This window comes from Delphinapterus leucas, chromosome 12 (genome assembly GCF_059928025.1).
Source record: "Delphinapterus leucas isolate spDelLeu-1000000601 "Yukka" chromosome 12, BTC_Dleu_Yukka2, whole genome shotgun sequence".
Lineage (NCBI taxonomy): Eukaryota > Metazoa > Chordata > Mammalia > Artiodactyla > Monodontidae > Delphinapterus > Delphinapterus leucas.
This window is the reverse complement of record NC_143140.1, coordinates 38,415,218-38,431,177: the sequence shown is the minus strand read 5'-3', so window position 1 is coordinate 38,431,177 and position 15,960 is coordinate 38,415,218. Positions and strand designations below refer to the sequence as shown.

At 43.1% G+C, this 15,960-nt stretch overlaps 1 protein-coding gene across 1 annotated transcript in view; it reads left to right on the top strand.

Annotated features, from left to right (window-relative positions):
• Positions 1–15,617, top strand: part of FAXC (failed axon connections homolog, metaxin like GST domain containing) — a 92,540-nt gene extending 76,923 nt beyond the window's left edge. The window contains exon 7 of the mRNA XM_089921888.1: positions 2,823–15,617. Coding sequence (XP_089778014.1) covers positions 2,823–3,112 — 290 coding nt within the window. The 3' untranslated portion in view covers positions 3,113–15,617. The remainder of the gene's footprint in view (positions 1–2,822) is intronic.
• Positions 15,618–15,960: the final 343 nt, after the last annotated feature.

The window sequence follows — 15,960 nt, the reverse complement described above, 5'->3', positions numbered from 1 at the left end:
ATCTCGGAACAAGCAAGGATTGGCAAAACCAGATAAACGGAGAACTCAACTGTAAATTTTCACTCTTTGTTTCACTCTTTTTATCAGGGGCAGGATATGAGGATGGGCATGTGAGCTCGCAGCCCTTGCTTATCAAAAAGCGCACCCTTTCTTCACTGTGTGATAGAGGGATCTCTTCTTCATGACGACCCATTATCTTTCAGTGACAACACCTGTCTCCTCAAAATTCTTGAGACTCCAGAAGGAATTACAGAAAAATAGTCTGTAACAGGTAGTGGGAAGCTATTAATTCCCAGGCCAGGCTGTCAGCTCATCAGGAGAGAGGCAGAGTCCGGTCATGGTGAAGGGAATGGAGCCTGGAGACTGCTTGTGTCTGAATCCTGGCTCAGCCACTATATAGTTACGTGACCTTAGGCAAGTTAATTAACCTCTCTGTTGCTTCAGTTTTCCTATTACAGATGGAGATATTAATAGCTCCTGCCTCATAGGATTGTTGCCAGGACTAGGGATGGGAGTTAATATAATTCAACAATAAATAAAGCACTTCAAGTAGTGCCTGGTACACAGTAAGGCCTATATACATGTGTGCTATTATTAATTTTTATTATTGCAGACTAAAGGGGTTCTAATGTCACACAGTCATGAAGAGGGCAGCTCTCCTGGAAGAAAGGTAAAGAAACAGGCTGTAGAGAGAATGGCTACAAAAGAAGTAGAGACAGTCATATATTGTGTAGATCCCATGGACATTGTGACTAGATTCTTACTTTCTGGGAATGGACCTGATTGAAGCAAACAGGGTTGTCCCCAGGGCCTGCTGTGAAGTGACCACAATTCATCTTTGATATTCCCTGCCCCCAATGGCCCCTTGCTGCTGCTTCTGCGTCTTTATCTAATTTTTGGTTACCAGCAATACCTGGTGAGGTGTTTCCTAACTGCTTCCCTGAGGGAGAAAATAAGGGAAAGTTTTGCGTGCGTCTGCCCAAAAAGGAGCAATGATGTTGGCTTCTTAGCTTCCGAGCGCGTACAGAAAGTCTTCGAGTTGGGGGCAATCAGAATGGACTCATATAGCGTGAGTTGAACTATTTTGATCTGAGAAGACTGAAAATGGTGACCTGGAACCAATACAAATCCACTGGTTTACAGGATCCATGAAGCGGGGGGATTTGCCTTATTATGTTTTGTAACGGATGTATTTAAGCAGAACAGCAATCAAGTTTTGAAAAATTTTAGTGGGAAAAAGCTTATAATGTTACAGGAAGTGACAGGTAATGATAACAATGACAATAAATAAATAGAAAAAAATACTGAAAGAAATCACACCAAAATGTTAATTGTGATTACCTTGGATTGGTGAGATTATAGGTGCTTTTGTTTTCTTCTTTATGTATATATATATATATATATATATATATATATATATATATATATATCTGTATTATGTATATTTATACCATTTCTATATACAGACTTCTAATTTTCCAAAATGAGCATATATTATTTTCTCTGGTAGAAAATAAAATAGAGTAGTTACAGGCTATAACCACTAGAGCTGTTAATATAGAAACAGCCTAAATGACTATAATAGGGGATTGGAGAAAACAAAATGAAACTGTGGTACATCTGTATAATGAAGTACTATGCAATTATCAAGGTGGTTGTGGAGTGAAATTAAAAGGTTTACATTATATGTTGCTAAGTGAAGAAAGTAGCATAGGAAACAGAATATATAGTAAATGCTATATAGCAAATGTAAATATATGTAAATGCATATATAAATATGTAAATTTCAGGAAGAGTTTAAATGAAAATGTTATGGCCAATGGGATTATTGGTAATTCTTTTATTTTTTGCTTATCTGTATTTTCTAATTTCCTGCAATAAAACATGGACTACCTACACAACAAGTGAATGTTTATATAACTTAAAAAAAAAAAAACATCCAGAGAATATTCTTAGGGCAATAAAGTCCTATAAGAGACAGTGACAAATTATATACTTATGAGGAGTGTTGCCATCTGGTGGATCGAAAGCAAAAACTCACCCTCTTTCTACATTTTTCATTTGGAATTAGGAAATGAAAGCCACATACCGTGCCGTATTTCAGATGAATGCCTGGACAATTTTAGCAACTTAACAAAAATGTTCCTTTGATTCACAGGAAAAAGAAGTAGACCAACGACCAAGCCCAATGAACCCAATCGTGGGTGCACTGTTGAATTTTATTTAAAAAATAAAAAAATCTCTGTTTTATGAAATATGTTTACAGGCATGCTCATCCATAAAGACAATTCTGAGTTACCTATATTATGGATGATTCAGGGCAAAATTTCCATCCTAACCTAATTTTTTTCGACTAGTTGGCGTACTGACCAGCCCATAATGACACTACAAATATTTGTGGAATGAAGGATCACTTCTGGATGACTTAATCCAACTAACAGTTGGTGTGTTTTCATGGACTATAAATTAATTTCGATATGAACCAGTCGAAGCACTAGTTCTCTTGATATGCAAACATAAAATGATAAAATACTTCACAAAGCCAAATGATGGTAGTTTAGCTGCCATTTTGGATAAGCTACCCCCTCACTTCTCACCATCAGACTCACTCGGAAATTTCATTGAGCCCATTCACTGAATTTAACTCTTCCCACTCACCTTTCTCCTTCTGTGTATAAAAATCTAAACATTTTGACAGTGCCTCTGTGGAAAAACATGGTTAATGCCTACTCTACCCCATCCTTCTAAGTTGCCCAGAAAGCCAAGTGGCTGGTAGATTGTTGCCTTGAGAACTAACCCTTGCTTTCCTCACCACCCTGCAGGTGAGCTGATCAATCTTGCCATGTACTGTGAGAGGATAAGGAGGAAATTCTGGCCTGAGTGGCACCATGATGATGACAACACCATCTATGAGTCCGAGGAGAGCTGTGAAGGCAGCAAAACGCATACGCCCCTGCTGGATTTCAGCTCTTACTCAAGGACAGAGACCTTTGAAGATGAGGGGGCAGAGAACAGTTTTTCCAGAACCCCAGACACGGATTTCACTGGACACTCGCTCTTTGATTCTGATGTGGACTTGGATGACTACACAGACCATGAACAGTGCAAGTGACATTCAGCCCTGCTGACCCTCCTCTGTTGGAGCTGCCATTCCCTGGGGTCAGTCCAGTTTCCCAGGTAGAAGTCCATCCGAGCTGGGAGGAGATCTTCGTGCTTGACACAGTTCTCACAAGCTAACTGGACTAGAGCAGCCTTATTTCTTTTTTGTACAAACAAGACACAGAACCATTCCAATGGCTCCATTTAAAGCAAACAGGCAGAAGAAAAAGTCAGCATGGTTCCTGAAACCCACTTTTGTTTTCATTAGAAAACTAAGATGGTGTGGTAGAGCAGGTGCAAGAGCAGGTTGTCCACAGATGGTGTGTACATCGATCCCCTGCAACCCGAGGGCTTAGGTGCAAGATGGATTCTTGAACATCCTTCATCCAGCAGGGTTCAAAGTCAGGAGAGATGTCATCAGAAGGAATGTAGGAGATAAATGTTCTATGGTGGCTGCTTGTTATTTCCTGTGTGTATATTGTATGTTGAGATATAAGTCAAATAAAATCCATAGGTATTCAGTGAACACCTACTATGTGCAAAGCACTGTGCTAGGTGCTAGCCAGTATGAGTTTTATCCTAAGCCCTGCCAGTGGCTAGCTGTATGATTCTGGGCAAGTCCCTTAATTCTTGTGTGCCTCATTTCCCTCACCTGTAAAGTGGGGGTAACAATAGTCCCCGCCTACCTACCTCACAGGGGTGTTGTGAGGATTCATGTGGTAACATACGGCGCTTTAAACCTCTCGGAAAAGGTGTGACATAAACACATTTTATTCTTTAATGTGCTTCGTGTGTGTGGAGATTGGAGGGCAAAGGAATTCCACATCTAGGCAACAGCGGCCACAGTCACTCGCCCAAGCGGAGCCAATGGAACACACACCAAGGCACAGTTAGGACTCTGTCATCATCCTCTTTGTGATCTTGCTTGAATCGAAATCTTTTGTTCAAAGAACCTTGGAAATGTTTCTACAGATCATCAACAGCTACAAACAGTCTTCAATTCTACTGTACATTTGCAGAGAAGCCTTTCTTTCGTTGCCTGAACGCACACTGGAACCTTGTCCTTTGTTGATTCTGGAGTGTTAAGTTGCCTGCGTTTGGTTTACTTGGGGGGATAAAGCTCAGGAATAAGATGGATTTAATAGTGGTGAAGGGGAAAGGATTTGACTGATTTTTGTAAGCAGAAGCTCGCCAACTTGTAATGTCTTTTTTGAAAACAAACCTTGCGAGATGTATTGGAAAGATGAAGTAGGAAGAGGATCATTGTAACGGGTAGCAGAGCACTTTGTGCAGTGTGGACCCTATGCAGTTTTATTAACGCAACTTTTCTGGTGTTCTCAGCCATTGTCCGGCGAGGGGAAGGCGACGCTGAGGAAAATCTTAACGTTTCTTAAGGATTTTTCCTCCCCTCCCCGTCCTCTCTCTCCCTCCCCATAGAGCCCCTCAACTCTTGCGGTTACTGTGTTGACTGAGGCACTCCATCTCTGAAGACATAGTTTTGGTTGACTTAGAACATTTTCTAGTGAAATATGGGTTGAAGATCCTAGGGTGATGGCTGTGGATTTGGGCTTCTGACCACAACTGACTGGGGAAGGGTTATTCCTTATGGGGTTAAAGAGGAACTTCTTAAAAGACAGCGTCTTCTGGTAAGTTCACGTACTTTACTTGAAAAAGACTCTCTTTGAATATGGTTTTGACAAAATAGTCCTAAAATGCTGTGGATTCACAAAGAAATAAAGGGGGAGAGTTTTTGAGGTTATTTACCATTTAAGCAACAGTGTAGGGCATATGTAACTGGGAAGAAATGCTGAAATACCCTAAGCTAGACACTTTTATTCCACAGAAAACTCAGTTGTTAATATCTTATTAAAGCCCTTCATCTTTTGAGAGGACTGTCCGATGACTAATAAGAATGTGTTGGAGGATGTATGAATGGTTAAGCCTGTTTTGTTTCCAGCATCATTTGGACTGTTCACCTCTCCTCTCTCTAGCTTAGTGTGTTGCAAGGCCAGCTGGTGGTAGTTCTGTGTGACAGGGAAGCTCCTGGCCTGAAAATGTGAATGTAGTGAACAGGTAAACTGTGGACCAATCTCCACGAAGACTGAGTTCCCCTTTCCCCACCCTCAGCTGGAAAGAGTTGTGTTTGAAATTTTGTCTACAGTTTATTCTTCCTGTATAGCACCAAGTGTGCTGTATCTTCAAGCCACGAATGATTAAGTTATGAGTGTGTAGAAGTCACAGATATTTTTTATTGTGTGTTACTTGGAGGGCAAGTCCATGGAGAGCCAACATTCAAAGTGAAGCTGTAAGACCTTCATTCATTCTTTTCAGGAGCCTCCCGCAGGGACTTGAATGGACATTGCTGGAGTCCTGGGTACTCCCTGACAGCTCATGACTGGGTATTCAGCATTTTGTACGGGTAACTTGATCAGGAACCCTAGAGTAGACCCAGGTTTTACTTTCCCAAAGTTGGTTATGGAAACAAAATGACCAAGACAAAACCCACTGTGGAGTGGGTGACTGATGCACTCTTGATTGGGAAGGCTTTAATTTTCTGTGCTTCATTCTAAAGCTATCCAGGTTTGAAGTGTTCTCCAAGTTGATGAACAGGTGCTACTTATAAGAAAAATAAGAAATAAGGGGATATTTTGGTCATCTGGCTTACTTGTTCAAGTTCTGTATTTCTTTTTTACTGGAAGGTAACTTAAGGAAATGTGATCTTTAATGGTAATAGATGCCTTTGGATGGACAGAAGACCCATGGGCTACCTGTTCTTTTTCTTACCTCTCACTGTAAAATTAAATTCTGCCCTTCTCTCCGCTTCCCTTTGCCTCACCCCACCCCTGTCTCCACTCATCAGGATGAAAGAGCGGCGTCACGCTTTGCCCTGCATATGCCAGAGTAGATACAAGGATGATTTAAATTTACACAGAAGTAAACGATATTGTCAGAGGTTCCCATTTCTTGTTGTAACATCATGAGTTGTGAATAGTGACACTACCAAGGCCACAGGCTACCCAGATGACTGACCACAGACTTAGAGCAACTGGACCTGAATCAGAACTGCAGTCTGGTCCTCACGTGAGCCCTGCCTGTGTGCACTGAGGTATGAGGATATGTGTTTGTGAAACAACTGGGGTTCAAGGAAAGGAAGCGTTAAGGGTTATAGCCGTGGGGGTCTTGCCCAGGTTATTTGAGAGAAAGTATAGACTCATAGAAATGGATAGCTGGGCCGTGGATTCACTCTAGAAAGCCATGTTTATTTGGAGGACAGGCCCGGAGCGGAGGTCTTTCACCTTGCCTATTACAGGGTTCTTCCCATTACATCACCTTGACTTGGGTTCTTTTTAAAACCCACCTCCCCAGGAGGTCACTCCATGTTCATAGAACCAGCACATCGCTAGTCTCTCTCTGACAGTGCTTGGAATTCTCCACTCTTGTCCCCTGTATCTCTTCAGCCTGGTCTAGGCCAATTGAAAGGATCTTTCTTCGGTATCTACTCTGTGCAAGGCGCTGCTGGGCTCAGTGAATGATACCCAGAGGATGTCCAAGTCACCAAGACTCTTCATTCTCGGATTATATCTTTTAAGGAATCCATGCCCATATGGTCTCTCACTGGATATTTAGTTACTCACTGGTGAGTTGATAGCCACCTACCCTGTGCCTGGCCCCGGGATCCACACTGGATATAGATACAGTGGTGAACAGAACAGACATGGCACCCTAGTTTTAGGGTATTCTCTTTTACCTAAGCTTCTGTGTTAGCCTCTTTTACGTGCTTAGCCACTTCCCTGATCCATTCCAGTCATCGCCACTAGATTAATATCTCTAAAAAGCTCTAATAGGGCACCGTATTGCTCCAGGCTGAGGTATTCCTTAGGGCCTGGTGTTCTCACCTCTTTCTCCACCTTGTTTCCTGGGGCTCCTCCACGTGGTCCGTCCAGTGCATCCAAGCTGGTCCATTTGCCATTGCCTAGACATGCCTCATGTACCTGTGCTGTGCCTGTGCTCATGCCAGCCCTCTCCTGAAATGCCTGCCCTTCCTCTCCACTGGCGCAAGTCGTATGCACCTCGCAAGGCCCAACTTGGTCAGTTCTGCAAGAAGAGGTCTCAGCTCATTATAATCTCCCCTTCCTCTAGAGATACAGCTCCCAACATTTCCTTCCCTGAAGGCTGCATGGGAAAGGTTAGCCCAGAAAGTGGGCCGTACACTAGAAAGTAATGGTTTTTAATTTTTTTGTCTCCATTGATAATCTGATTCAAGTCCTATGCCCTAGTCCAAAAAAAATACGTATATGCAGATATATGAAATTTTACATGTAAGTTCAGGAGATTTAGAGACATCTTGACGTTATCCGTGGATTCCTTAGGGGGTTCATGGACTGCAGGTGAAGAAGCCTTCTTCTAAGAGTCTTTAAAAGTCACTGTTGGGGCTTCCCTAGTGGCGCAGTGGTTGAGAGTCCGCCTGCCGATGCAGGGGACACGGGTTCGTGCCCCGGTCTGGGAAGATCCCACATGCCGCGGAGTGGCTGGGCCCGTGAGCCATGGCCACTGAGCCTGCGCGTCTGCAGCCTGTGCTCCGCAACGGGAGAGGCCACAACAGTGAGAGGTCTGCGTACCACACACACACACACACACACACACACACACACACAAAGAAGTCACTGTTGTTTAGTGTTCTTGCTTGCTTTTATCACAGCCAGACAGGAGACAAATTGGAATGGGATGTGCAAGCAAAAGTGATCTCTGTCATTATCCCTCCGGAGAGTGTGCTGAGTGACAGGGGAGGAGGATAAGGCCTCTCACATTAGTTGAGAAAATACCTTTGTTTTGACAAGTGTGGCATTTTGAAAGTGACAGGGTTTCGTTGTCATCGTCATTGTCATCTCCCTTCTGACCACCCAAAAAGTTGATTTCGCAAAATCAATTCAGGGCCAGGGGAGCTTCCCTTCAGCCCTGAAACCCACCACTTCTGCTGGTGTACCTGGGCTTAAGGTGGGAGAGAAGACGCTGGATTTTTCCTTAGAGGAAAAAGTTCTACACAATCAGGTTTTTCTGCATTAATTAAGCAATTAATTAATTCATAGAACAGTTGAGTGTATTTTCAATAAAAGGATGGTGCCTTTTGTTGATAGGGAACGACTCAGGTTCTTCCTCTTCTTCTTTTCCTTCCTGTTCTCCTTTCTCCTGACCCTCGCCCCCCCTTCTTCCTTTTTGTTTTCAGGGCGAAGCTCCTTTCGTATGACCCAGAATCCTTTGTTCTCCTTTATATGTAGTGCTGTTTAAGATGAACACAGACTGATGAAGGTACATTCAATGACAAATACTTCTTGAGTCTAAATGCTGAACTCTGGCAACCCATTTCTAACAGGTCCGGGATCGACGGCTTGACCTTCCTTCACTTGCTTCTGGTGGTCTGGATGCAACTTGCAAAGTTCAAAAGGACCCCTTGGTGGGTGGGACCCGTCCTCTGGCCGGCAAAACCCTTGCTGGTGCCAGGAGTAAATGCAAATGGATGTGAGGCTTTCCTCATTTAAATTTCTTACCAGAAATTTAGGTTTTTAGTCCCTGACTTTAAAGAATATCTTAAAGATATTTAATATTCTTTAGTCTTTAAGGTAACTGGAACCAGCAGCACATTGGCCTTGCACCTTTGAGAAGGTTACAGAGAATATGAAAAATAGTGTAAAAGGAAGCAACTCACTGTTTTGGGGCTAACAGTGTGACCTTCTCAACCTTTCTGGCTCTTGCCGAAGCAGGGATCTTGCCCCCAGACCAAAGCTTCTCTGAAGCTTCTGCTGCTGGCTAGACCATTAGGATGATCTCAGTGTTCAAGAGGATTATTGCCCCTAATTGTCAAATTTGTAGACAGTAAAGGGGACCATTGCAATAATAAGACAACTTATGAATGTGGTCCAGCCAGCACCAGCACTCTTGATTATTTCCATGGGGAAACAAGTTATCTAGAGCAAAAGATTGGTACAGTACTTCTGGTGTTCAGTACACAAATAATTTCAGCAATTAACTTGATGGCCTTCTTGAATATTTTTCAATTGCTGTTGTTCCTAATTACAGCTTTAAATATTTTGAAACAATTCACTAACTATAGAGCAATATATATTTATGATGATATTTCATTTTATGAAAAGTAGTATTACTAAATGTGACCAATTCACCTCCTTCCCCCCATCCATTGGCAAGCATCCTTCTCCCCCCAGCGCCACCCCCGCTTTTTTTCTGTTTTACTTTTAGCTCTAGAATAGAGTAACTTTTATTTATCAGTAAAATTTAAACCTTCTTTAGCATTAAAAAAAAAAAGTTACCCCATGGCTTTAAAAACAATAGGATTTAGCTCCTGAATTGTCAAGTTAATCAGCAGTGGCTAAACAGATAGCAGAGGGAATGTGATATAATTGGAGGCTAGAAAAGAGTAATGCTTTGGGTATTTACTACCTCCCTCCCTTAAAGAAATGCGACAATCTATGGACTTTTCTCTTTAATAGTTGTTCAGAATTGGAAGTGTTCTCTCATATTTGCTTCTAGCCCCCAACAAGAGATCACATTTGGCTTATTAAAACATCAACGATGTCCAAATGATTGTATTTTTACCTTTAACAAATTATATCTGAAATTTTTTGCAGCAATAAGACTAAAGATAATGCTCAACTTTTGGAGGGATCTCTGCTTCGGTAGGGGCAACATGTTTGTGTTACTTCTGTCAAAATGATTTTACCTCGGGCCTCCCTGGTGGCGCAGTGGTTGAGAGTCCGCCTGCTGATGCAGGGGACACGGGTTCGTGCCCCGGTCCGGGAAGATCCCACATGCTGCGGAGCGGCTGGGCCTGTGAGCCATGGCCACTGAGCCTGCGCGTCCGGAGCCTGTGCTCTGCAACGGGAGGGGCCGCAATAGTGAGAGGCCCGCGTACCGGCGGCGGCGGGGCGGGGGGAGATTTTACCTCAAGTGATCAGTCTCACAGGATCATGCTTATTGTAAACATGTTTTTTTCTCAGCGATCTGTATCCTGCTGAGTGTCTGACAACTCCACCGTTGATGAGGGTGACGGTTCCTCGATGGTGGTGATTGAAAAGATGAGGGTCCGAGTCCTTCATCTGGTGGTATTTGAATTTCACTGAGTGGGAGGAGAGAAGGAAAGATGAACAGATACTGGGGCTTCAAGCAACCACGAGGTGTGGCTGTGTTAGAGGTGTGTCAGGCACACTGAACGTTTTCTGGGTGGTGGCATCTTACTAAAACCATCCAAGGGACTACGGGTTTAAATCAGAAACAAATGCAGTCTGTAGGGAAGGATTGTCTGTGAATATCCTGTTCATCTTTGTCCTGGTTTCTGGCTTGTTCTCCCGGTTTGCCCTGCCTGAGGCTGGGCCTGGGAACTGGAGGAGTGGTCCCAGTGTGTTCACTCCTTTGATTCTGGAACTTCCTTCTAGTCTCTCAGAAGTGTTTGTGGCATATAGTTGCCATTTTATGATAGAAAATGTACAGAGTATATTTGTATATTTGTTTTATAGAAGACCTTTAAATGTTTAGAGACACCCCAAAGGATCCCTATATAGGCAGTGGGCTCCAAACCTTTGTGCCACTGACCTCGTCCGTAAAACTATCTGAGCATGCCCCGCAGCTTATTTATTTATAAACACACACACACTGCTCTACTGATATGTTATATACATTAAAAACCATAGCAAACATAGAAATTTACAAAGAATAGTCTCTATTCAATAGAGTTTAGAGTATGGGGCCAGGAAGTCTTAGGCGTAGCACCCAGAATGTGGCAGTTGGTAACGTTGGTGGGAAAATGGATGTAAAATAGGCATGGACGCATGATTTTAGGTCAAGGTTATTCATTTATTCATTCAATCTTTTTTTTTTTTTTTTTTTTTTTGGCCATGCCGCACAGCACGCGGGATCTTAGTTCCCTGACCAGGGATGGAACCCGTGGCCCCTGCAGTGGAAGCGTCGAGTCCTAACCACTGGACCTCCAGGGAATTCCCCATTCATTCATTCTTAAAACAGGCATTTTTGGTTAGGAGAAGAAAAGAGTGAATAATTAGATATGACGTTTACAAGAGCTCTTTTAAATTCTGTTTTTGGGACCACTTGATCTAGAACGTCTTGTCAATTCCTGCAAGATTTCCCAGGACACTGATTTAAGCAAAACGAGAAAAGAAAGGAGGGGAAAAATCCCCATTAATGCAGATGCTGGCTCTAATGCCTGAGAATTTCTGAATCTGAAAAGCAAGTTTTGATAATTCCTGGTAATCATCATCTCACTGATTATGTGTCTTTTTTCTTTCCTTCTTTCTTTTAATAGATCTTTGTTGGAGTATAATTGCTTCACAATACTTAGTTTCTGCTGTACAGCAAAGTGAATCAGCCATATGCATACGTATATCCCCATATCCCCTCCCTCTTGCGTCTCCCTCCCACCCTCCCTGTCCCACCCCTCTAGGTGGTCACAGAGCACCGAGCTGACCTCTCTGTGCTATGCGGCTGCTTCCCACTAGCTATCTATTTTACGTCTGGTAGTGTATATATGTCCATGCCACTCTCTCACTTCGTCCCAGCTGCCCCTCCCCCCACCCCGTGCCCTTTCTTCTATTTGTTTATTACCCTGTGTCTCCAAACGTGTGGAAGATGTACAGATTTATTTTCAGATATCTGAGATAGGAAGGACCAATGTTGGTGTGATTCAAACCCACATTTCAGCTGCTAGGGGGCTGATGGGTGGACACTGCCTGGAAAACATTTACCTGCCCCATCTGTTTTGCGAACACAATGAATAGCATCTTGCTGAACGAGGGCCTCGACGTGGAGGTGTTTATTTCTGGACCTATGAGTTACTTTAGCAGTTATTGTTAGTAGTTTATAAAGCCATATTTAAACTTGTACACTTGACTGTAAGATAGATTTGAATTGTGCACTATGTTGATTACTGTATATAAATGTGGAAATTCTGTATATTTGGTCTCAATGCTGTATGTATTTGATGTGTAAATGATAACTAATGGATATGAAATAGCTGGCTGTGAATGTCTTTATTCCAATTCACTTCTCTTTTGCAAATTTGAGTGTTTAAACTTTACACCCATGGGGAAAATCTGAGGTTTTTGCATCTACTATACTGTTAAGTGGTGGTGTCAGATGATTGGGAGAATATTTTAGTTGTAAGGCTCTTGTATAATTAGAACAGAGGTAATGAATGTTTTAGGCATTATGACTTTCTGATAGAATTTTAAATGAATGTTTTTTAAGTAGAAAAACAGGTCTCTGGATGACGTTGTCTTTACTCTCCTGCCTTTGTTTCATGTCCGGTGTTCCCGTCGGAGCCCTGTAAGGACTGATGTCCACTGGCAGAGAGAATAAAAATAGGTAGAGAGACTGGAACACGTGTGAAACTCTACTGTGGCGTCTGGGCCTGATGATAGACCAATTTTCCTTCTATATAAATATGTCTCAGTTAGTTTTCCCAACTGTTCAGGGAAGTAACTCTGATTCCCATTTTGCAGATGAGGAAAGAGGCTTGGGGAGGTAAATCAGGACAATGTGGCTGAGATGCTCAAGTTATATGTATTGGGATCAGAGATTCACAGCGAGGTTTTAGAAACACAAATCTTATTACTGTTTCACACACACGTGCCTGGCAAGGAACCGCAAAGGATAGCTGGGTCTGTGGGCATTTCAGCATGGGTAGAGACATCCGGGATGTTTGAAATCCGATCTACAAATTTGACCAACTATTATTCAAATGTTAGCTTCTTACCATGTAGAGCAAATTACATTAAAATCCCCAAATCCTAAACTCCCCCAAATACGGGGATATCTATTAAGTAACAAATGAGAGGACCCCCTAATCCTACATTCTAGAGATAATGGTTTGGTTTTTATCCTTTTAGAACTCCTTTCTCTCTTGACCTATAAATCCTAACTATTCAGCTCTGCTTGTTAATAACACAGATGCCGACTGGAAATGCTTTGGGGCAAATCTATTGTATATCTACTTCTAGAACATGTGTGGGGTCTTACCCTTAAGCTTGGTGTCTGTACCTTTACGGAAGCTTTATTCTCCTTGCTTTCAGGAGGAAGGGGGTTGTTTGCCCTTCCAACGCGCAGTGCTCTCAGAAGTGTTAAGAGAAGTACTTTGTGAACAGTTGTACCGAATATTGCATGAAGCCATTTTTCACATTTTTGTCCTTCTTTCCTTTTAGGGCAGAGACAGCATGGTCGGCCTCCTGTTCTCTCAGGGGCTACCTGTGTTTTTTGTAGATGGTGCCACCGTCAGCACCCATTAAACGCTGCCCAGCTGGGCCGGTACTCATTAGCAACAGACTTTTAAACTCCGCCAAGGTTAAAGTAGCTTATCCTCGGGATGAAAGGGGACTTTGGAAAACAAAGAGGAAAGAGAACCAGATTCCTTCCTCACGGGAATGACTGCATTGCTGCCCTGTGTGGCTAAGAGGTACCTGGTCGGTTTCAGTGATGGTGTTCTTATTGTGAAGACATGGGGGTCATCTCCGGGTGAGGGACCATCGGGGCTGGAGTTTACCTCCCTGGGTGTTTGGCCTGGGGGAGCACACTGGGTAACTCGTGCTCCGCACGTATCCAGGAAAACCCTGATTAAAACAGCATCCCAGGCGGCCTTGAAAGGGAGGAGACTTGAGGAAAGGTCTGAGTGTGGGAGACAGCAGCCCCCGGGCCTCTTCCCAGCCCTACTGTGTCCTCGGGTTTATTGTGTGGAAGCCCGGCTGCTGCTTCTCCACCCTCACAAGGCTCCTCCAGCTTTAGCTGGTGCATTCCAAGGAAAATAGCAGAAATTTTATGGGCTGCTCAGGGGTGTCAATAGTCCCGATTCACCCATGGCACAAAAATGGGAAGGGGGGTAAGTGGGGAGGAAGGACTCGGGGCCAGACTGTTTGGAAAGTCATCCGTTGGGCGGTAAGGAGGGTTTCTGAGCAGGGGACTAATGTGAGGAAAGAATATTTAAATAAGATTCACTAATGACAGCCTGGATGCAGGACCAGTCAGAGAAGAGGCTGCAGCAGAGCAGCTGGACCTGATCTCAGTGGCTCAGAAAGAAGTTATGGGTGGGAAATGAGGACAGGGAGGGGAAATGTGGGTGTGGGGAGAGCAGCCACCATGCACAAGGACACTCTGAGAGCCCCGGATGTGGGGAGCCCCGGGGGAAGGTAACGCCGGGAGATTGGGTTCGTGATGCTGCTGCTGCCAGATATGGGAAAGATGGAGGAGGGGGAACTGATTTGAGGGAAAAGCAGCGTTTGGTGTTAGCCACCTTGAATTTGAGGAACCAGTAGGAGATGCAGGACGGGAACTTGTGAAGGGGTAAAAGTGAAAACACAGCCCCCGAAGGGATGGCTGAAGCAAACGGGCTGGAGAGAGAATCAAAATTATTGGCACCTTGCATTTGCATAATGTATATCTTTGAGATACTGTTAGAGTCAGTAACACCCGGACCGCATCACTTACCATCTTCGTTTACAAAATGAGGATCTTACAGGTTGATCTTTAAGAGAGCTTCTGGCTCAAATCTCCTTTCATCCTTCCCTGAGGCTGAAAACCACTTTTCTGCCAACACTGATTCCACCTCCTGCTTTGCTGATTCTCAAGCGCTAAAGAGAGGAGTTTTTTTACCAAATCAAATAGTAATAGCTAATTAATTAATATCGATAATGTTAATATCAACTCTAACAATATAATTATAATGTAATATTATATATAATTATTATACTATATTAATATTAATAATAGCTAATTAATTAGCACCGTATTAATTACTGTGTACCAAGCGCTGTGTTCTTAGCAGCCTACTTCTATCTACTCATTTGCTGCTCACCACAACCCTGTGAGGTTCTGTCATTCCTCATTATCCTCATCACCACACCTTCATCCTCGTCATCGCCATCATGACCATCTCTAGTTTACAGATGAGGAAACCAAGGCAGGGAGAGGTTAAGTAACTTTCTCTAGTCTCTGCCAAGTGATCGGCAGAGCTGTGGTTTAAATGCAGAGTCTGAGTTTGAGTCCAGCTTTAACCTAAGTGTCCATCGACGAATGGATAAAGAAGATGTGGCACATATATGCAATAGAATATTACTCAGCCATAAAAAGAAGGGAAATTGAGTTATTTGTAGTGAGGTGGATGGACCTAGAGACTGTCACACAGAGTGAATTAAGTCAGGAAGAGAAAAACAAATACCATATGCTAACACATATATATGGAATCTTAAAAAAAAAAATGCTTCTGAAGAACCTAGGGGCAGGACAGGAATAAAGATGCAGACGTAGAGAATGGACTTGAGGACACGGGGAGGGGGAAGGGGAAGCTGGGACGAAGTGAGAGAGTGGCATGGACATATATACACTACCAAATGTAAAATAGATGGCTAGTGGGAAGCAGCCGCCTAGCACAGGGAGATCAGCTCGGTGCTCTGTGACCACCTAGAGGGGTGGGATAGGGAGGGTGGGAGGGAGACGCAAGAGGGAGGGGTTATGGGGATATATGTATACATATAGCTGATTCACTTTGTTATACAGCAGAAACTGACAACAACAATGTAAAGCAATTACACTCCAATAAAGATGTTAAAAAAAATATCCATACTACAAAAAAAAAAAAAAAAAAAGCCCAGCTTTGGGGACTTCCCTGGTGGTCCAGTAGTTAAGACTTCACCTTCCAATACAAGGGATGTGGATTCGATCCCTGGTCAGGGAGCGAGGATCCCACATGCCTTGCGGCCAAAAAACCAAAACATAAAACGGGAGCAATATTGTAACAAATTCAATAAAGACAAAAAAAAGTGTAAAAAAAAAAAAAGAGTCCAGCTTTTA